Source organism: Lutjanus erythropterus, chromosome 3 (genome assembly GCF_056507025.1).
Source record: "Lutjanus erythropterus isolate fLutEry1 chromosome 3, fLutEry1.hap2, whole genome shotgun sequence".
Lineage (NCBI taxonomy): Eukaryota > Metazoa > Chordata > Actinopteri > Lutjaniformes > Lutjanidae > Lutjanus > Lutjanus erythropterus.
The window spans coordinates 17,177,745-17,200,676 of NC_139319.1; the positions used below are offsets into that span (position 1 = coordinate 17,177,745).

Genomic DNA, 22,932 nt, shown 5'->3' on the forward strand with positions numbered 1-22,932 from the left:
GCTCAGATGAACTGAATTCACATCCCCAGTGTGTGCGCAGTGGGAAGTGCTGCGAGCGCCCTGAAGTGGTTATCACTGATATTTCCATTATTCATGGCCATCCCAGCACCAAGACTGTACTAGTATCAAAAAGGTTATTAGAAAGTAAGTCAGGAGCGGGAGCAGAGTCTTTTTGAGTGTGCGTCGGTTTTAAAGGGTAGCTTAAGTATTTTTCACTCTGGACTAACCTATCTTCATATGCTTTTGTGTCCGAGGTACTAACGGCTACAAAAATTTATGAAATTGGTCCAGTATTGAAGAAGAATGCTGCAGCTATCTGAAGTGAACTGAGCTACAACATAATTTCATTAATCATGCTTGGGTTTTTTTTGCCACTGACAGGCTCAGATTGTTATAATAAATGTCTGACAGCATTGTGGAAAGAGTCGGTACAGACATACTCTTTTAAGGACTAGTATATGGAGTAAAATATGTTTTGTTTAACCAGAAACAGCTGTTTCATTGTTCTCGCCAAACTAACCAGACTCACCAAAACCGTCTTGGCTCAAGAAGAGCGAGAGGGAAGCTGGACATCAGAGAAGCAGGTTGGGGTGGAAAACAGTGTGTACAGCCAGAATATTTTCACATCTATTGCAGTGATTTAAGGTTTTACTTCAACCAAACCAGAGATGGTGATTGTTGGAGCAGTAAAAAGATGAGCCAAGATGTCTTTGGTGAGTTATATTTTGTTTCTGTCGAGTCTCAGTGAAGTTGACAATGACAGTGTTAAAGGAGAATGCTGAATGAGAAAGAGTCTGTTTATGAGTCCTAAGAAATCATTAATGATCTTTTAGAAGGAGTAGTTGAATTGAACAATGTGTTAATGGAGTCTGGCAGGCAGTGAGACAGGCAGCCACTAACTCCAGAGTTTGTATTTTTGAGCAGTGGGCTTTTGTTTTCAGGTTTACAGGCTTAACTTTACATAGATGGGCAACTGATAAATATAAACAGCTGATCAACTTATAGAGTAGGACTCATCGCTCTGATTGTTATTGTCAGTTTAGAGTGTTGCGCTTGTTTCGTGTTCCTGCAGCCTGCCTGAGATTCCTTGAGTCTGGGGAGGGGTGGGCAGGGGGAAACAACTCGCTCCGACCATGGACTATATATTCAATAGGATTTCAAGCTATTTAATATACAGTCTATGGCTCCAACTCACTATTTGGATGTGCAATTGTAACGTATTACTTTTTTTAACTCTTTTAACTCTTTAAAACAGCTGTTTCTTGTTGAACATAATGTATCATACTCTTTTTAAAAAGGTCTATATCTAAATGGTTCCTCTCCATAATGTTGTCAGACACTTATATTAACAGTATGAGCCTGTCTGTGGCAAAAACAAGCACTTTGACTGGACGGACTTTGACGGTGCGCAGTTGCCCGAAAGGATAACACTGTAGTTCAGTTCAGTTTTGCCTCTTCTGGCTGCAGCGTGCTCCCTCAATACTGGACCAATTTCAAAAATTGTTGTCTCCATTAGTCACTTAGACACAAAAATATGGGAAAATGGGGTCCAGGTTGAAAAATACAGAAGTTACCCTTTAAGCGATTGCCAATGTACTGTGAACAAGAAGGTTTGGTTGTCATTACTGGGCAAAGTAATCTCTCCGCATGAAGTACAACTGCACATGATTAAAGAGGTAGGGGCCCATGGCGTGGCAACCCCTCTCACGCTGCCTCACCATTGGCTGGGAGCAACCAGACCTTCGCTGCTGTTGTCGCCATAGCGGCACCACGGTTTCCCCCCTTCTGTTGCTTTGCTCTTTTATTCCTTCTTTTGGTTTCCTCTTCTTCTTCTTTACCTCCGTCCGTGTTGTTGTTGTTTTTGTCTTTACAGGAAACCCCAGCACGAACAGAGAAAGGAGCAGGAGCCCAAAAGACCGCACATCAAGAAGCCGCTAAACGCCTTCATGCTCTACATGAAAGAGATGCGCGCGAATGTGGTCGCCGAGTGCACGCTGAAGGAGAGCGCTGCCATCAATCAGATCCTGGGACGGAGGGTAGGTGCACCGACCTCATTCTCTTTGTCGCTGGTAGTTTTTTTTTTTTTATCTTTGTTGATTGAGTTAAATCAGCAAGAGATCACAGTTCAACTCTAAAGAGGCTGCGTGGACTGGCTTCCCAGGCCCAATTAGTTTAAAAAGTACAAGGATTCCTCTATATTAACACACACACTCTTTTATGAACTAGTTGTGATTATTGTCATAATGATTGCCCCAGCCAATTACTCCCCTCTCAGCAGCACAGATACAGACCGCCTATCTAACTGACATTTAATCAAATTGGCTTTAATAAAATATGCCTGGATAATGGCACGGTTGGAAATGACAAAATTTGTTCCTTTTGAGGATTGGGAAAAGAGTGGAACCACAGAGCCATGTTAAAAGCCTTAACGAATAGGCCTGGCGGTTGAGGCAGCCAGCCACAGCAAAGCCTAGTTTGTGGCCTGCATAGGGTAATTGCTCGCTGACATAGTTTGAATAAAAAGCGCTGCTAAATTGGAACCAGTGTTTTGATATGAAATCAAAGTTTTTTCCTCCTCTTCTCTCCCTCTGCATGTTAATCTCTTCATCATGTGTCTCCCCTTCTTCTTCTTTGTTGCTCTTTTATCCCCCATTTTTTTTTTCTCTCTACAACAAACGTTTGGAAGTTGAAAAGATTTTTCTTTTCTTTTTTACCAAAAACACAAGCACACACTTTTTTTAATGCAGGAAACATGCAAGTGCATGCCAGTAATTGACTGTATGCTATTTTCTCCCTAATCTCCTTTTGTACTGAAACAGTGGCATGCTTTATCTCGGGAAGAGCAAGCTAAGTATTATGAGTTAGCCCGCAAGGAACGGCAGCTCCACATGCAGCTCTACCCAGGCTGGTCCGCTCGAGACAATTATGTAAGTATCAACAGAACAGATTGGCAGAGGTGCGCGTGCGAGTGTGTATGTTGATTTTATGTTGTTTGTTTATGTCAGCAGCATTGCATGACTTGTTCTTTAAATGGCAGCACAATAATGACACACACGCACACACACACTAATTCACACTAGTCGGCTCCATGCTAATGGGGTTCATTTTTGGAGGCTTTGTTTCAGCCTAATGTGTAATTCATAACACTGTTATATTACCATCCACACTAAAATGGATTGTAGTATCATGGACATTATTATTGCCACAGTGAGTGAAAACTGCCTGGTAATGGTTATGCTAGTCTTTGATGTTCCATATCAGCATGGATGTAAAAAGCACCTGTTAGACTGAGCTGAGGAGGCTGGATCGCACACACAGCAGCAACCTTTGCTCCTCTAGCTGCCCATTTTGTTTGTGAATGTGGGAGGTGCAGCTGGATTGAAGATGCAACTCTGGTTTTTTTGGCGTATATATCACAGTCTGCGTGTGTGCGTGCGTATATGTTTCATGTATCTGCTTGGAAGGTGTCAGATGTGTCTCTGCGTATGTGGCGTGTATGAATCTGTGAGAGTGAGAGCACCAGCCTTTATTAAAAGTGTGGCTCCGGCACTCACATTCACTCCACCACCAAAGTGCTTTGTGGTGTTTATCTGCCTCCCCTCGGACACCGACAGCATCCCTCCTCCTTCTGCCTCCGCTGCTCCGCTGCCAAAATGCCTCGCTGAGGGGAAGAAGACAGGTTTTCACAGCTCTGCTCCCAGTTAAAGATACACAGCTTCAGCTAGTGACAGTTCGCCCGGCTCCCCGTTTAATTTTCAGCTTTGTTGGTACAAACATATTTGACGGGTAGGGGAAAAAAAAAATAGAGGGAATGGCTTTCTACTTGGCATACCAAAGAGATAAAGTGAAACAATATGTTTAACGCAAAACATTTCATACAAGTAAATGTTGTATCACTGCAAGTGCTGTTCTGTGACCCCTCCCACAAACCAAATCCTCAGCTGCTCATCATGCCTGGAAACACCCAAAATAGGTAACGCACTGGCATGGGGAGCGTGTAGCATTCATAGTTTTGCTGTGTACCCCCTCTCTCATCCTTTCTCTCACCCACTCTCACTTAGTCTCTCTTCTTCTTCGCTGTCTGCCGCAGCAGTAGAAGGCAGATTAGCTCATGAATAAGTGGATTAGCAGACTTTGCAGCAGGAAACCAAAGTGCTGCTCATATTTGACTAGAAACGACTCTACGCTGCTATCTATACCTATAGTCTCCCCCCTGGGGATTTAGCATAAGCTATAAATCCTCACACACTCCCACCACCTCGCTGGAAAAAGAGTGGCGCTCTTCACAGTCATTGAGCTAGACTAGCCTAATTACAGTGAGCATTTTTAATTGCACTTCATGTTCATATTTGTCATTAGAGGAAGGACTTCAAAGGTAGTGTGGAAATGTGGAGCAGACTGGTCACAACAGTAGGATGAGCTGTACCTCTATCCGGTTAGGATGGTCCTGGCTCAAAAAAAAAAGCCTAAAAATGATAGAGTAAGTCATTTAAAGCGGTCATGTTATGCTTTTTGGGTTTTCCCCTTTCCTTTAATGTGTTACATAGCTTTATGTGCATGTAAAAGGTCTGCAAAGTCACAAAGATCAAAGTCCCTGCCAAAAGGAGTTACTCATTCCTATAGAAAACACTGCTCTTGAACTGCCTTAAACACCTCGTTTGGAATCCAGACTTTGTTCTTTTACTTGGTGACATCATCGTGTAACACATTAGTATAATGCACAGCTAGTCTGGAATGAAATGTGGAAAGGCACTGGAGCCTTAAAGAGACAGGAGTTAAAACAGAGCATTTCAAACATAGAGGTGCTGCAGCTATGGCCAGTATGAGAAAAATACTGTGTTTTTTGCACATGAAAGTGTGTAAACCTATCCTAGAAGAAACTTTGGTTTAGACCCCTACATTTGGATGTGCTACCTTTTAATCAATATGGAGCTATATATGCTTGCTTACCTAAAATTGAAATGAATAAATAAATAAATAAAATAGTGTTGTCTGTACCTAATAAGTCTAAAAGAGAAGGTAAGAACCTTTAAGAATTGGCTGCTCAGTATTCCTGAACAAAATGTTGTATGCTAACCAATTGAAAAGAAATGAAATATTATATTGTTTGTTTGTTTGTTTGCTAGCTTGCTAAAAAGTTAGTTAGCCTAGTTAGCCTATTATGATGGCTTGGCAAAGAAGCTTTAAATTCTCCTTTAAGAAAACTTTGACATGAAATCTTATGACAGCCTCTTCTAACCAGTTAATTATTTATTGTTGATTGCATTACACATTAAAGTATTTAAGCTCTTCATATAAACTAGATGATGACAGTAATTTTAGGTAAAGTTATAGCTTAGCTAGCTAACATGGAACAGCCTTAGTGACATAAGCAGCTTTCTCAATAACTGACTCTTAACCTAATATGCTACATTATTCATTTATTATCAATACCTTGGCCAGGTTTTGGTTAAGATAAAGTCAGAGGTTTTTTAAGTTGTTTTCCTTACTTTGGTTGCTAAAGTCTTTTGGTTTAACTGAAGGTGATGTTATAGCCTAGCTTGCTAATATAAAGCAGCTTTACCAAGTATAAGTAGCCTGCTCACCCAATGTGCTATAAAAAGTTATTATTATTTTTTTTTAACAACATTTATCCCAATAAATTCAGCCATGTTATGGTTAAGATGGAGTCAGAGGCACCTAAAGTTTTTTTTTTTCTTCACTTTGGTTGCTAAGGTATTTTGGTATAATTAACTATGAGGGACTCCTGAAGTACAAGATCAAGAAAAGCTTAAATACTCAAGTGAATATTTTAAGTAAACCTTAAGGAGAAGACTTAAGGGTGTTTTGTGCCACCAGCCCCAGACTCTTTGCTTGGTCCGTTCCCTCTCAGCGTGGCAGTTTGCGTACAGAGTCCGGAGTGCAAGGGATGCTGGTTGGTTGCCCAGCAGGGGATGAGTGAACATGGCAGTCAGCAGCAGGATACCAGAGTGGTCTAGTGAGCGTGAGTGCTGGAGCCACACTTTATGTGTTCCTCTGTATATTTTTTAGGGAAAGAAGAAGAAGCGGAAGAGGGAGAAGATGCAGGAAACGGCCCCCGGTAAGTGAGCGATCTCTATTCTTCTTTTCTTTTTCTTTCCGTCACACCTTGAAGTTGTGGGTTACACCATCTTTCACATCATCTTTTACAGTATACTGCTGCTTTTTTATAACACGTAGTCTGTTTTTTTAAAAAAATACAACTAATCTCTCAGTAGACAGGGACAAACTGCTATAAAACTGACAAGTTAAATTTCACCTACTATCCTCATTTTGACTCTAATAGACTGGCTTGATTATGTGCAGGCTTCACTCTTCTTATAGACTTTCTTTGTATACATCCCTCCATCCATTTGTTCCCTCCCTCTCCCTCATCCCCGTCTTCACACATTACACCTACTTTGGGATTAGTCTGTCCATTCTATACGACTACTTACTTACCGATTGTGGGCTTTGCACTATTTGTTTGCCTGCTGCACTACAGTATGTCTTTCTGCTGACCTTGTTTATCTGCGCTTATGAGCCTCCTCTCAGCACTGCAACTGTAATCCATTGAGAATTACATCTTAAGTAAAATGTCAGTATTTTTTTTTTTTTTTTTGGTCTGTACACTGTGTAGGCCAAATGGACGGTAAAGATTCTATGCCGTCCAGATACCTCAAAATATTTAAAAAAGATGCAATTTTCTGCAGGTACAGGCCAGAGAATGAAAACGGCGTACATCTGAGAAAATGGTAAGACAAAACCCTCTATCCCCTCCCTGTCTGATCAGTTCAATATATGTCAAGTCTCTTTTTAAACTGCTACTAAACACTGACTTGAGAGTATGTACTCACAGACTAATCCTAAAAAGGTCCACCCTAACCTCACCATAGTCATTGTGTCAGTGGTGTTAAGGCCTGAAGAGGGATTGTGCTTTGTGTGTGGAGTTTGCTCAATGGCCTCTGCACAATAGGCATTGGATTTTCTCCCCTTCTGTGTGTGTGTGTGTGTGTGTGTGTGTGTGTGTGTGTGTGTGTAATCAAACGTGCACGTGTGTGTATGTTGAACTGGCTCAGCTGAATGTTTTGTGTCGAGCACTGGTTAGGTGAAAGGTCTATGGAAGCCCATTTCTGCCAGTAAAAGAAAAATCTCTCATGGTAAATCATAACTGTGAGATTAAAACGTCATAACGATAAAATATCATATTTTTTATCTCACAACTTTTTATGTGAAATTATTTTTATCTCATAATTGCAACATTAATCTCATAATTATCTTTTTTAAACGAGTTATCTCATACTTTTGACTTTCTCACAATTGTTTTTAATCTCACCATTGAGTTTTTATTTCATAAGTTTGAGTTTTTATCTCATTATTGTCTTATTATCTCATTGTTTAGTTTTTTTTTATCTTATAATTAGGTCTTTTTATGTTTCAGGTTTGACTTTTTATCTCATAATTATGTTTCTTTAACTCATAATTGAATTTTTATCTTGTACTTTTGACTTTTAATCTCATAATTGTTTTTATCTTGTAATTATGACTGTATCTCATCATTATGTTTTTTTCCTCATGGTTTCAAAGTCTCTGTCATTATGAAATTTTTAATCTCATAATTATGACTTTATATCATAATTCTGACGTTATTTCATAATTCTGGTTTTTAATGTCATCATTATGACTTACCGTGGAGATTTCTTTCTTTTACACTGGCAGAAATGGGCTTCCATAAACATCAGATGTTTCATCAGCAGTTTATAGCTTATTTTTTTCTGTCATGTGTTACAAAAACGTCCAAACAAAAAGAAAAATTACTGCTTAGTAAATCAGACAGCTCATCCACATGGTGTTTTCTAAACATGGGCTAAATGATACATCTGAAAACAGTTTCACAAGCTCAGAACAGTTTTTTTTTCTTTTCTTTCTGCTGGTGGAGGCTAAAGATGTCAGCTCAGCAGCCCCATATGGACTACATGTGTTGTCTCTCTCTGCATCTTTGTGGAGCCGAGCAGGAATCAGCAGCTTGTTTGGCAGGAATTTAATGAGATGCTATACCTTAATAAGATTTCATGCTATCTGGGGTTTCAGGGTGTCTATAATGCCTTCATGACAAAGGCACTCCGCAGTCGTTTTTTTACATGTGAATGATATGTTGAGATATATTGATTCAGATGACATGTCACTGAACCGTCACCTGTCCTTTTTCTTGTCAAAAGAGGGATTAACGTTCGCAATATGTGGCAAAGGCAACTCTATTTTCCCTCCTTCAGTCATCCTTACTCTCTGTGGATCTTCCTGCTCTCCGTCTCTCTCCTTCCCTTCCTCTCCCTCCCTGTGAGTCTGGTAGCATCCTGTTGTTCCGCTCAGAAAAAGCCGGGCAGATGTGACAAATCTGGTCTTACGTCGAAATCGTCCCAACCAGACAAAGGTTTTCCACTTGATCGATTCCTGACCCAGTGGCTCTCTCTGAACCCAAAATTGGTCTGCTTTTTTTTTGTCTCCTTTTCTCCTCGCCACAGCCGGTTTTCAAAGCGCAGAGAGAGAGAGCGAGCGCTAAAAAGCACTTTATCTCTGATCCAATAATTAGCAGCGCCTAGCCGCAGCGGGATGGACACCCTTGCTGATTCTCAGTGACAGCCTTAAACTAATATGCATAATACCAAGGATACTGCCACAACTCCCCAAGCCCTCAATTTATGCAGATCCCAAAGAGCTGGATTGAGGTTAGCTTGGTGTAGACGCCAAAAAACATCTTTTAAATGAACTCGTTTGTCTGTTTCTTTTCATCTGGCCTAGCCCTCTACCCCATCTGTCTCTCCTCCAACATGAAAAATCTGAAAGGAAATTTGTTAATGAGTTAAAATGCAGACACACAACTCGAACACCTTTTTGCTTGATGGTTCAAGCAGAAATTATATTTTTAGCTCTTGCACAGTCATAATGAAAAATATTCAGCATAACAAAGTGAAATGCTTCAGTCGAGGTAGATTTTATGAAGGGAAAATTGACTTAGTACATGCTCATATTAACATATTTTATGGCTTGTGTTGAGTTTTTCCTGCCTGTGAGGCAAACCAGGAGTTGAGTCGTCGTCGAGCCTGTGTTTTATGGCCTGCCGTTGCTTCTCTTTGTTATCTTTAGCATGTCAAACACTGGGCCCGCCACACAGCTGGCTCTCACCACAGCACTCTGAGAAGTCATTACTCTGACGATGTGAAATGAGGGTTTCCGTCTCTTCCCTCTCGTCACTCCCATTGCCCCAGCCCCCTTTTTTTTTTTTCTTACACTGACTGACTGGAAATGTGCAGTTTTACCCCACCTTTCCTGCACCCTTTTTCTTTATTTAGTTTCTCTCCCTCTCTCGCTTCCTCTCGCGCTGTTAGCCTTTTGTCTGACTAAGCCCGCTGATTCACAGCCTTTTGAGATAGTTATCTGGCCGAGACGCATACATGCCCCGGAGGCTTTCTCCCGTTTCAGCCACTGCACATTTTTTTCACAGGGGGGAGACACTCATAACAAAAGTGGCCTTTTAATCAGGCCAGTGAGCACCACGGCGGTGCAGACACTTGCAAAGTGCTATTAAACTCCATGTGAGTCATCTCTTATGAAGGTCTCTTTTGTTGACAAGTAAAATGAATGACTACACAAATCAATCGGTATTCTCAATCACATGATCCAGGATATCTTTTTAAAGCCTCTGGAAGTTTGGCTTGGAATGGTAAAAATGCATGTATGATATCATTCAGCATCCATTTTCATAAGTGTTAGAAACCTTGTTCAAAAAACAACAATTTGCTGTTAAGATCATTTCTCAAGACTGCAGACATGTTTCATGTTTTGATTGACAGATCCCTCAGGAGTAGAGAGGGTCAGTATTAAAACTTATTTTAGCCACCTAAAAAAACCATCAAGTTAAGTGTACACTATATTTAGAATATTTTCACCACTTTGCATCACTTACTTTGCTGTCAAACAGCCTTTTCTCATGGAGAACTGAAGCTGCCATCTATGCTTTCTTCAAAATCCCCCTCTCTTCTCTTTGGTGGATCACTGCTGCCTTGATCATTGTGCAGTGATTTTCAAAATCAGAGTCACCAGGGGGTGCCTCAGCAAAATGCTAAAAAATGTAAAAGATAGAAAAGAATTATTATTATATGTTTTATTATAAAATAGAATTGATAATAGTGACATATTGAAATCTTGCCCATCTTTCTAATTGCCTGTCAGTCAAAGCATCATTCATCCCATCGTAAGCGCCAGTTTTGACTTGGATCGGTCTGCACCTGCCATGAAGCTGCCGTGCTTCTAAAATTTTGCTAGCTAGCAGCTAGATAGTGCTAACTCATAAAAATTTACATTTGAAAAAGAAAATACCTGACAAGCAGATAAACTACCTGGCCGACAAAAAATCTGCTGCAAAAAAAAATCCAAAAAGTTGTGGGTTGAGCGGCGCGTCACTATTTGTCTTAGTATTGTCAATGGGTCTGTGAAGACATCTTGCAAAATGAGGACCCCGGCTATAAACTAATGCCATTTGGGGGCCTTGCTATGGAAGACTTTTGGAACCCCTGGGTTTGTTTGTTTGTTTGTGTTATTATGTGACTTTGTGGCTTCGACTTTGGTTTCTTGCTGCGGATCAAGGCAGCAGTAGACCAGCAACTCCTGTGTCCTCTGAGGTAAAATTACTGTTTTTGTCAAGTGTCTGTATTGATACACAGCTTGAGTTTTTTTGTTGTTGAGTTGGCTCAGACTCAGATAAAACCGTGCCAGAGAGGTTTTAGTGCACTTGTTTTAGTGGCAAAATCGACATGGATTTTTTTTGCGAATTAATTTTGGAATTTTCATAATAAATGTCCAAGCAAATCAAACTCAATATTACGAAAGTGTACAAAAACTTAAACGACAACATCAAAAATTGTTTGAGTAGGAGCACTTCCTGGACGCAGCTTGTGTTTGTTTGAGGTGCTCTTTGGGTAGGCATACATGTGTACACAAAAATCACAAAAAACTCAAAGGCACGTTCCTTTAAAACAATTAAAATGCCTGTATTGTCACGGCATTTTCACGTTAGACCGTAAAACAAACAGATGTGTTACTTGATGCCTAAATGTGACAAAACTGGTTTGTTTCTAACATGACCGTACCACAACAATGAAGGCATTTTAATTGTTTTATAAGAGAGTGCCTTTGAGGTTTCTGTGATTTAATGACAATATTTGGAATTCAGATTAAAGCTAATATTTAGTACTTTTTAGATACTTAGTAATATGTACATAAGACCCTAAATTACATAGTTATAATGCTAATGTGGCTTTAAAAAGGATGCTTTACAATTATAAAAGTCTGCCAAGTGCATTGATGGTCATCCCTAACCACACGTCCTGGTCCAGATGAAACATGAAAGAAAGTGTTGTTTGAGCAGGAGCTTTGGTGGCTGGATACCCTCTCTCCTCCTCTCCTCTGTCTCAGTCGTGCCCCGGCTCTGCTCCCTCTGATGTGTGCAGCCAGAAGTCAGCTGTCAAAAGACTTTGATGAGCGAGGAGGGAAGAAGAAGAAGAAGAAGAGGAGGGAGGGAGGGAGGGCGTGAGTGTGTGAGGAGGGTTGGGGGGGTAAGAAAAGGGCCAGAAGAAAATCCCTCATTCTCCCGAGTTGTGAGTTTACCCAATCTCACTCGACTGCCACCCCTTCAGTCTCCATCCCTCATTTCTTTCCTCTCTTCTTCTCTCTTTTTATTTGTTGCCTCTCATCTTCTCTCTCTCAGACCCTCATCACTCTGCATTGCCGTCTCCCAGACACACATACACGCACATCTGAGCAGCCCAGCCACACACTCCAGCTGCAATTAGGCAAGATTCAACGTCTGCCTCTATTTCCCGAGTCGTTTCAATTTGGCACCGAGCCTCTAGGCCACCGCGGCACAGCCCAGTGCCTCCACACCCCGCCTTATTAGTGACCTGGGATAATTGGAGAAGGAATCGCAAAAAAAAAAAAAAAACTGACTGTGGGTCTCGCTCTGAGCAGCGCACAGGAGATGAGAGGATGTTTTTAAAACTTCACACAAAAAAAGGAGAAAAAAATGAGTGGGAGGTGGAGGAGAGAGATTTGGGCTTAAATCAGAGCGACGCCCCGGCTAATGTTTCTCTGGGTAGGAAATAGAGTCGGAAACGTTCACCCCCACAGTCCTCCCGTCCTCTCACTCCCCTGACCTCCACAAAGCCTGCTCTGTGGAGAAAAATGACCCTCTCAGCACTTAGTATGTGGACTTCCAGAGGGTGGCAGTATGTCAAACTTGATGTAATTTAAGTATGTGGGTTTAGCACACAAGTACAAATCTTTCACTCTGACAGGTACTTCTTATCCTGGCCTCGCAACCTTATTTGACACTTCTGAGAGGAAAAAAACCATTAAGGAGCCTCTTAAAGCTCTCATTGTTTACATGTGAGAAAATGCAGCTATAGTGCTCCCATTGTTTAGACTGGGGCTCCAAAATTTGTTTTGATTGAGTCACGGGCCTATTGTGTTGTGGTTTGGCCAGCTGCAGTAACAGAATGAGGGTCCAGTCTCTTGGCTTTTTTGTGATGTCTTCTCCACTTCCTCTCTTTCTCTGTCTCTGTCAGTCCCCCTCCACCACCACCCCACCCTCACCCCGCTGTGGCTCCTGGAGGCACTGCAGCCCTCCTTCAGAAGAGGCGGAGATATGTGACCTTATAAAAACGCTCCCCTCATGAGATGCTTATCTCTGAATGAATGAAAGCCCCCCCAGGTAACACAGGGGGCACAGACAGGAAGAGGAGCAGAGGGGCTCAAGGAACCTGTGTTTGTTTTTTTATTTTACTCAAGTTAGTCTGACCATTGTTGAAGGGAGAGTTTGGATTTTTTGAAGTGGGGTTATATGAGCTTATCTGTAGTTGGTGTAACACCTACAGTACATGGCGTTTGGTTCGCCCCCAGTTTGAAGAAGCAGCAGGAGAACCAGCGCAGGAAGCTAATTGGGGGTGTCATAATTTGTTTTGACTTCTAGTTTTTTAAGGTCATAATTCAACCCGATTTTTGGATTTAAACGGCTTTTCTTTCGCACTAACAGCTATGTTATTGTAAGACTATCAAGTCTTGATTTGTAAAGATCAAAATCAAAAAATCTTAAATTTTCAAAGTATTCTTTCAAAAGACAGACTAATAAGGTATCAAGTGGGAGAAAAAGCTACGTGTTGCTGCACGTAGTTGGAAAGGGGGTGAAGAGGAAGAAAATTCTAGGCAAACAGCTGATTCTGCCTTGAATTTCGATAATTGAAATTTAAAGTTCATTTTAATCCATTCTCTGTTTAATGTTGAAATTGTGACACTCCTAAAGCTGAGCACTGTACTGCTGTGGGCAGGGTGAACAGCAAAATGTATTTTAGCCACGTATAAAAAAGGCCGACCACAAAAATCAATATGAGTTTAAGACTGCGCTATACTGAGAATATTTTAACTGCTCTACCTTGCCGGCAGACAGCCTTTACTGGCCAAATATCGCTGTCTTCAAACCAACCAAACTCCATTGGCAAAATCAGTAATTTTACCTCACAGAACATGGGAGCTGCTGGTCTACCGCTGCCTTGATCAGTTAGCTCTTTTCTGTTACTATGTGACTGAAACTGAATGAAACTAAACTTTTGAAACACCAAAATCACACAATAACACAAACAAACCACTAGATCGAGGCAGCAGTACACCTGACACCCCTGTGTCGTGTGAGGTAAAATTACTGATTTTGGCAATGGAATTTGGTTGTTTTGGTGCGAGTGATATTTTGTTTATATAACGTTGGTTTCCCATCCAAAATCTGTCTGATGGCAAGGTAAAGTGGTGAAAATATTCTAAATATAGCATACACTCAAAATGATATTGTATTTTTGATGCTCAAAGCACCAAAACAACAAGACTAAAAACCAGTGCTGCTTTCCAAAAATCATGAAGATGATCCACACACCTTGTTGGAGCAGTTTCATGTAGGAGGCACTTTCTTTCTGCAGTAGAATCTACAGGAACTCCTGTATTTTCTACTAGAAAGAAAGATGTATATTGGAGAGGAAGTAGTCATATCTACAGGCGATATCTCCAAAACACTAAACAACACACCAAAAAAATCTAGATGGATAAACAGCACTACAGGCTTGATTTTGGGGTGTACTGTCCCTTTATGTTGCTACAATACGTTTTGCTGCTGACGCTCTGCACAGCAGAATATCTTTTAAAGAGCTGGTATTCATATCTGCCAAACAAGGGGGCGTGTTCACTTCCAACTACTGTAGGTAATACGCTGAGTATGCATGAATACCTCATACAACCCCACATCAAATGATCCAAACTATCCCTTTAAAGGAGGCAAAACCTCACTACCATGCAACAGCTCCATCTTTCACTTATTCTCTGGCTTTTTACTCCCTCTGTCCTTGCTCCTCCTTTTCCTGCTCCTCTCCTCTGTCCTGACGGAGAATATGAGTGGCGGCGGAGGCCTTTGAAGTGAGACCACAGCAGAGGGAGCAGTCATTGTGCCGGCTCCTTTGAATGTGCAGCCCCCCCCCCCCCTTTCCCTCCCGACATCCCCCGGCCTGCAGCGGCTCAGACTGAGCTGCGCGGGGGCACACGGCCAGACTTCAGCTGCCCGGGCCCCCAGCGATGCCGCCTCAGATGTGGGCAACGCCTCCCCTCAACCACCTCCCCCCCTCTTCCTCCCACACCCTCCTGTACTCCCCTAGTCTCACCCACACATGCCTGAGGTTTGGGGTTTGGGTAACTCCCCCTCCCCTTTCCCCTTTTTGACCACAAGCAGACCCCACCCTTCCCTTCTCGCCAACATTTAACACAGACATCGTCTTCCTTCCCTCGTCTTTCTCTTCACCCTTTTTCCTGACTGACTTCTCAGTTTCTGATAGCCTCTGTGGAAAAGCTACAGCATCCCCTGAGCCTGCCGTTTGATTGGAGGTTAAAAATTTCAAAGCTTTTTTTTTTAAAGGGTCGATTTCTTTTATGTTGAATGTCTCCGAGCCAAAGAAAGTGCTGACTCTGCACAGCATTTTGTTTAACACATCGCTTTGTCTTCAAGGTGCTGCTTTTTTTTTTTTTTTTTTTTTTTTATTGGCCTGCTCGTTTTATTCCTCCCTCATGTCTTTAAAGAGCGGCTCTGCCACAAACGTATAGAGCAGGGGGCTCCTTTGAAAAGGTGTCACCAAAGCCAGCAGTGTGATCCAGGCTAAGGTCACTGCCAAAACACACCAGCCTTTAAATGTGTGGACAATTAACTTAGTGGAGCTCTCAAGTGTGCTGGTCTGAGCCAGACTGAGCTGAGTGGATGATGTAACAGAGGGTTGGCACTCGGCGTTTGCTGGGGCTCAGGTTGAGATTAAAGGAGCTGTAGTTTCATTATTCACCCACTCATCAGTTTTGACAGACACTGATAGAAATGTGGGTTCTGTTTCTGTCTGAACCAGTGATGGTTCTTGTAACTTGTGCTGAACACTTTGGGTGATTGAGTCATTTACAAGCAAAAATGCCAAACACTGACTCGTTACAGCTGTTTTTCCTGTTCAATTCATCTTTGGGCTTTTTGACTTTGTTACTTTGGAAAATTGTGATAGGCATTTTAAACTTTTTTTTTCTTCTGATAATCTTTAGACTAAACCTGTGGTACTTCCCAACCTTTTTCCTTAAGGGTAGGGATAGGGGAAAACGTGAAACAGATGTGGAAGATTCTGATTTGATTTACAATTGTCAAAAATCGAGGGCTTTCACCAGAGCTAGCAGTGGAGCAGAGAGGCTGCTCTCCACTGCTGGAGAAATAACGTTAATAACAACACAGAGGAGCACTTCACCTCCCCCTCGTTTTGTTATTTTCATACAGGCAGGAAATAAGATGCTTTCAAATTGATGAGCTAATACAGTTAACTTTTTTTTGCCAGTTAATTTTTATATTGTGTTTTAAGTGGAACTGGAGCATGAGACTGAAAACTGTGCCTCCTTTTCTATTAAATCAGTCAAGAATCACATCTGATAAAGAGTCCCACCTCTAAAATGTAACGTGCATCATTTTTACTTTTAAACTAGGCCTTTTCTTCGGTTTTGGTGAGGATGGCTGGGTGTGAGCAACTGCAGATGGAATCTGATACAGTCTGACCACCACCCTGTGGCTTAAAAGCCTAAAATTTTGATGCATCAGGATGCATCGATAATCATTTTATCATTGCATTGTGGCCTTCTCAATTGGATTTGAATAGCGAGGTACCAAGAGATTACCACTTGTACTGAAGCGACCTCTTCTCTCACAGTGAGCAAACTGACAACCTCTGACTGAGTGACATGCTTTATGGATATTTCATGTTAATTCAGTGCATAACAACAGCAGTAAAGAACAGGTCACACAATAACTGCAGGAAGTTTTTTGCAAAACAAGCCATCTGGATAAATTCTGAGCACATTATTTCCTGTGAATTCTGCATGAGAGATGAATTTTCCTGACAGTTCGAGGAACTTATACAGTTCTCTGTCTCTGTACTCATCATACTTACGTAATATGCTTCTTTTTTGAGAAACTGGCTTAACATACAGCTTGGAAGCTTCTTCAGTCAGGAACACTCTTGACATTTAACCATTTATCGAAACAAATTAAAATACAGTTATGCTCGACATTCACGGGCCTTAACATAGCTTGTGTTTAGGATGTGAACATGCGCTTATCTGTTGACATTTTTTTAAGTTCAGATCTTTAATTATAAACTTATTTCATTTAGTTTTCTTCACAGAAATAAATGAAATACTGAGACAGGGGCGTAATGTGTATTTTTTCAAAAGTTTTCTTATACACCTTAAAATCAAGAAGGCCTTGAAGGCAAACAGTGAATAAAACAAAGAAAGAATCAATTAAAAATGACTGACCAATTCTCAGTAAAATTTGGTGAGAATATTTTTGTGCCGTGACTTTGACTGGACATTTAATGAATAACTATTATAGTTGAGTTTAGGTGTCATTTTCCCAATTTTGGCCGTCTGTATTATCAGTTACAGTAAGATTGTGCTAACTGGATTAATTGCTGAGATGTGATAACATGGAACGATTACTCTAAAGAAGTCCAGTGGGGCAAAATGTATGTGCTGTGTGATTATCAGACAGGTTGAATAAAACCCTCACGTGTGCCCCATTATTTAAAAGACACACACACTAATTATTTCTCATTGCACTGGAATAAAGTTCAAGTGTGTTCAGTTTCACCTCCGAAGAATTTGCGACTTATTTCTGAGTGATGCAGGGCAGATAGGTGGGACATAACGCTGACAGGAATCTGGATTTGAATGTTGAAAAGTGGGCGTGTCTGTGTCTTAAGTTTCAGCTCCATGCCCTGAAAAGTTGGAGATGGATTGACAGGTGGATGTCAGGATATTAGTCGGCTCAAGCCTACATAAGAGTATGTCATATTTTGTTCCCACATTTCAGTAAATTTCATCACAGAATCTTTCATTTTGGCCAGCAGCAACCCTATGAAGTTGTCATGAGCTCGATCCAGTCCTTACAACAAGGTATACTTGTATTTTTCCAGTTCCGTAGAATAATCCTGGCTGCGTTAAGGAAGCCTACAACAGCTAACCCAAACGGTGCCTTTGTAAGTCTGGCTGATAGAACACATTGGTCTCCAAGAAGACAAAAACATGGTGTCCTTGGCGAGGGCTGATCCAACCACTCCTCAGCTGTCTGAACCGATCGAGTCCAAAATGGGAAAACCAGCTGACAGTCCCACATGAGGTGTAGAAAATTAGAAGTTGTTTTTATTGTTGAATATTTTTGACATATAGATTGTTAAATAGGTGAACAGTATGACCAGGATGTGATGTAATATAATTGAAATAATCAACCTGATGACCACAGTTTCATCATAACTGATAAAAATTAAGGCCAAAACTATGAAAATAAGACCCAAATTGCAATAAACTGCATTCGTCTTTTAAGATGACACATCTTTCTTGACTTGCATTGCTCTCTATCTCTCTCAGCCCTCCTCTGGTTCCTCCTCCTAATCTCCCCTCTCCTCTCTGCCATGGTAAAGTCTGCGCCTCAGCCTGCGCTGGAGACACCTCTCTCCACTTGGCTTATTTTTAGAGTAATTTGTCGGCGGTGTTTTCCTTTTTAATGGCACCAAAAGAAACCCCAGAGCTGTGCGCAGGGGGAGAGAGAGGGGAGCTGAGGAGGTGGGCGGGTGGGTCGGTGGGTTTGGAGGGTTAGGGGGCTATAAGGCAGGCGGGCCCCAGCTGCGGGCGCTTTGATTTGGCCTGGGAGGTGAAAGCGGCGATTGAGACGCGAGGCTGTGCCAGTTATCTTAACCTCCCACACTTCAAAAGCCGGGCGAGAGCTTGTCCGACTCCTTCCCCTCCTCCCTCCCCTCCGTCCGTCCCGTAGAGGGAAAGGAATTGGGGGAGAAGGGGGGAGACTAAACCTTCGCGAGCCCTCTGAACAGAGGAGCGTTTCATTTCCTGCAAAAAAGTCCAGCCGGCATTCCTGAGCACTAATGTAGAGGGAGGAGGAGGAGGAGAGGAGGGGTCAAGTTGCTCCTGAATCCCAGTGTTTGTGTCGGCTGGACCTTGTGAGGAGCTGGCCTGCTGCCCCCTACAACCAACCACCACGCAAATACACACCCCTGCTGTTACCACCAGCCTTTTTTTGAAACTTACGCACACACATGCACACACTTCTCCTCGCCCGCAGCCCCTCAGGCCTCTTCCCCAGGCAGGAAGGCCAGAGCTTTTCATGTCTGTGGTGGGGGAAGGAAAAATGCTCCCCAGGAAACCAGGGTGCAGCGCCGGGCGTGCGGGCCGCTTTGAGATCCTGGGATGAAAAGAGTGAGGGCGGCGGAGGTAAATAAAAGCGACAGGGGCTCTCTCTTTCTCTCCGAGCGCTCTGTTCCTTTCAGTTTCTGCTCTGCGCAGCTCAGGGTCAACTCTCCTCGGGAAAGGTGGCCTCTGTCCTGTTCCCTTTTATCCACATGTGGTAAAGCCGTCTGCAGGGTGTGTGTGTGTGTGTGTGTGTGTGTGTGTGTGTGTGTGTGTGTGTGTGTGTTAAGACTTTTTGAGCGTTAAGATGCAGTGAGCAGCAGGGCTCAGCTGACTCCTCTCCTACAAAAACACACTCTTGGCTTTGCCACAAGGGAAAAGCAAACTAATACCGTTTCTTTTCCTTTTTTCGTCTTCACAAAACATCCATCTTTTTAGTCGCAGGAGGCATCCATCCACCTCTGTCTCTGCCTCTCCACTTTGATCACAGATTCTATTTGATGCTGCTCGGGTCTAAAATAACTCTCCTTGGCTTGTCAATAACTGAAGCTAACTCTGTTATGTTAGCTCAAGCCCCGATCACGAGAGGGAAAAGAACACTTTCGCAGCCTGACAAACAATTTCCCCATCAGGGAACAGGGCCAGTTTCATGAGAGTCCTGTGAAGCAGATGGAGCAGTCAGGTAACATTTTTACACCGTGGCATCAGTTACCAACGTAGCTCCATGAACTCCTGCTTGTTTTAACCAACTGGGTCAATGTGGCGATCCTCCTGTGCTGAGAGCGTTTCCTCGTCTTGTTTTCCCAACGCCCACCTGCAGCGGCAGCCTAAATGTCAACCAGAAGCTACACAATTGGGTGCTCGCCTTGAGAGAGCGAGAGGAGGAATGAGTCAGTCAGGGGAGGGCAAAGAAGAGCGCAATGCTGCCAGCTGGGTCACGGCAACCCCCATGTTAGACTAGATCAAAGCGAGACCGGCCCACATCCTGTCACTGACCTATAACCTCTCTGTAGTTCAGCGCTCCGCTCAACTCTGCTGCTGTAAAGGCTTTCATTCAATCAGCTGTAACACTACGGACAAAAACATAATGATTCTTTATGAAGATTTAATGACAGGTTATTTGTCCCTCCTTGAATCAGGGAGACGTGCTTGCATGATGAGACACTCTCGAGTCATTCTGAGTCATCTTGATATGTCTGGTTTTGGTTAAATGTGACGTGGACGTGAGCAGTGTTTTGGTGTTACTGATATGTTTGCTGCTTTTTTTCTCATCAGTGAGGGGTAAAAAAAAAAAGGCTTTTTCCATACAGATGCACTTTTATGGCAACTTTGGTATCTCGGCACCTATTTTCCCATATTTTCGTGTGGTTTTCGTACCTGGCAGGGCTCAACGGTGATTGCCCACTCGCCCGGGCAAAGTAAAATGCCATGTCAGGCTAGTAAATCTGACAACTCACTTGCCTGACCAGGAAGGTGGTAAAAAAAAGAATTAAATATTTTAATATTTGGTCATTTGTTTACATAATTTGTAATGTAAAACAGCAGAAAATGCTGCTCTCAGCCTCTGAAATATGGAGATTTTCAGATTCTTTCCTTTTATTATCATATTAAACAGAGGATCTTCAGGTTTGGGACTAACAAAATGAGACATTTAAAGACATTTACTAGACTTTGAAAAAATTGTGTTGTGCGTATTCCGACATTTTCCGGGCCACTGTGTACAGCAAATATACCCCAACTAAAAGTGTCTGTTTTTGCCACTGACGAGCTCATATTGTTATAGTGTCTGACAACATTATGGAAAGAATCCCTACATTAAGAGTAAGATGTGTTTTATTTAATCAGAAGCAGCTGTTTTATTGCTCTCGCCAAACAAACCAAACCCCAACTGCAAAATCTTACCATCATCAAGATGTCTTGGTTCATCTTTTTGTTGTTTCAGTGATCACAAACTCCAGTTTGGTGGAAATAAACCCTCAAAGAGTTGTGTGCTTATATTAAATATTTATTTTCGACAGTGCTCATGCATAGAGAAATACATGATTTATTCAAGGTAACGGTGGGTTTCCTGGTAACTGATGCTTGTTAGTTTGGTAACTTTTGGGAAAACATGGAAAATGTTGGATACGTCAGCGAGTGAGGAAGGAACTTTGAGCGAGTGTGACTAAACCTAACATGAATATTACCTCGACCACAAAAATGATTCCTGTCTGAGTCATGTCAGATAGATTTTCATCAGCTATGGGAGCAGTTTAAAATTGAAGATGAAGAACCACTGCCATGATCCCACGCTACCTCACAATGTCCTCATCCTACATCTTTTGTTATTATTTTAATGTGATAGAGGCCCCTAGTGGCAGAACTTACATTTTGTACATTTAATTCATGACTTCAGATGTGAATATATTTGGAGAGGAGCAAGAAGGAGGACGGACATCAGAGAAGCAGCAGGGAGGAATATTTATATTTAACATCAAATGTAGCAAATAAAGGGGTTTATTTTGACCAAACAATCAGAATTATTGATTGCTGTAGCAGTGGAAAGACAAGCCAAGTTTGATTTTGTTTGTCGAATTTGAATGAAGAGGATGATGTTAAAATGACAGATTTTGCTAATGGAGTCTGGTTAGTTTGTCAAAAGCAACAACAACAAAAAAACATCTGCTTCCGTTTAAACAAAACGTATCTTGCTCTTTAAAAAAATCTATCTGTACCAAAATTTCACCACCAACAATCTGAGCCAGTCAGTGGAAAAAAACAAGCACTTTTAGTGGACTTTGTTGCCTTTAGGATTATGTTGTAGCAGTGTTTCACAACCTTTTTTCCTTGGAATGATTTATTCCAAAGCTTTATTGATAAAAGTGAACATGATTGATTATAATTGTTTCCATTCTTAGAATTTGTTTTTCCCTGTAAAAGCTTAACATGTATTTTTTTTTTAACCACCCACCAGCGTAGGCTCACATACACTCATCCTTACCAGAAAAATAATTATGATTCATTAACAGAGATTGAGGTCAAGTGCGGTCTACTGAGTAACCTTCTATTTATGAGAGAGGACAAAAAAAAATACCTTTTTAAATAGTATTCTATACAGACCTTTCGTATAATTTGTGATTTTAGTTAATGTGTAAATTAAGCAGACAAATCCTTCCGGACCCCCTGTGACTTTTGCCACCAATGGGAGCCAATGCATTGTGGTGTAGTTTCAAGTCTACCAGCTGCAGCCCTCCCCCTCAATACTGGACCAGTTTCAAAATTTTTGTCCCTATTACTTACGTAGGTACAAAAACATGAGAAAGCACGGTCCAGCTTCGGAAATACCAAAGTTAACCTTTTAGTAACAGCCTCTGTCCACAAAAGAATTTTTAATGGTTAATAGCACCGTTGATTGATGTCTTTTCTTCTCGTCTTTGTCTTTTCTTCTTCTGCAGGAGGAAAACGTAGCAACTTCTCCACATGCAAAGCGAAGGCAGCAGCTACGGGCCCTCTGCTAGAGATGGAGGCCTGTTAGATTCCATGAAGACCCTTAAATCTCCAAAACTGAAGCCTCCAGTTCTCAGAGGACCCCCCACCTCCCCATTCCCGCTCAACCCCACCAAACCACCTACTCCCTTTCCTCCAACACAGTCTCACACGGCACCACCACCACCACCAGAAACACTTCTTCTTCACTGTTTGACTCTACTCCCTTCCTGAAGGCGCCTGCTGTAGAGACACTGAACTGAACAAGACAATCATGACTCGTAGGAGCACCGACACGCAACCACGATCTCTTCACCGAAAAACATCAATTTGACGTCTGTGTTTTTGTCCGTTTCCTTTCACAATCAGCTTTACCACAATCCAAGGCACTGCACTGAAAAACAGCAGCACAGACTTCTCCACCGCACCGCCCGAACACTCCCAACACCCGTTCCTAAGTTGCTGTAATTTATTTGTCACTTAGGTTGCTTTGTATAGTTCATCAGGCCGACATCCACTCCTCTCGACACCCCCCCCCCCCCACCCCCGTCTCTTCTCTCTTCTCTCCTTGGATTTTTGAGACCATTTGGGGTTTCGCCCGACCGACCAAACACCTCTTTTTAGACTGCACTAAGGAAGACGGAGGGATCTCATCTTGTCTAAGAAACG

The 22,932-nt window shown here is 42.0% G+C and overlaps 1 protein-coding gene across 6 annotated transcripts in view; it reads left to right on the top strand.

The window, feature by feature from the left end:
- Nucleotides 1-22,513, top strand: part of lef1 (lymphoid enhancer-binding factor 1) — a 66,792-nt gene extending 44,279 nt beyond the window's left edge. The window contains exons 7-11 of one of the 6 annotated variants that reach the window (XM_084715228.1): nt 1,874-2,036; nt 2,820-2,927; nt 6,040-6,079; nt 6,711-6,752; nt 22,233-22,333. In XM_084715228.1, coding sequence (XP_084571354.1) covers nt 1,874-2,036; nt 2,820-2,927; nt 6,040-6,079; nt 6,711-6,745 — 346 coding nt within the window. In that variant the 3' untranslated portion in view covers nt 6,746-6,752; nt 22,233-22,333. Of the gene's footprint in view, nt 1-1,873; nt 2,037-2,819; nt 2,928-6,030; nt 6,080-6,710; nt 6,753-22,232 lie in introns of all 6 variants that reach the window. The other 5 variants (XM_084715227.1, XM_084715226.1, XM_084715225.1 and 2 more) reach the window with 5 other exon arrangements.
- The last annotated feature ends 419 nt before the right edge of the window (nt 22,514-22,932 follow it).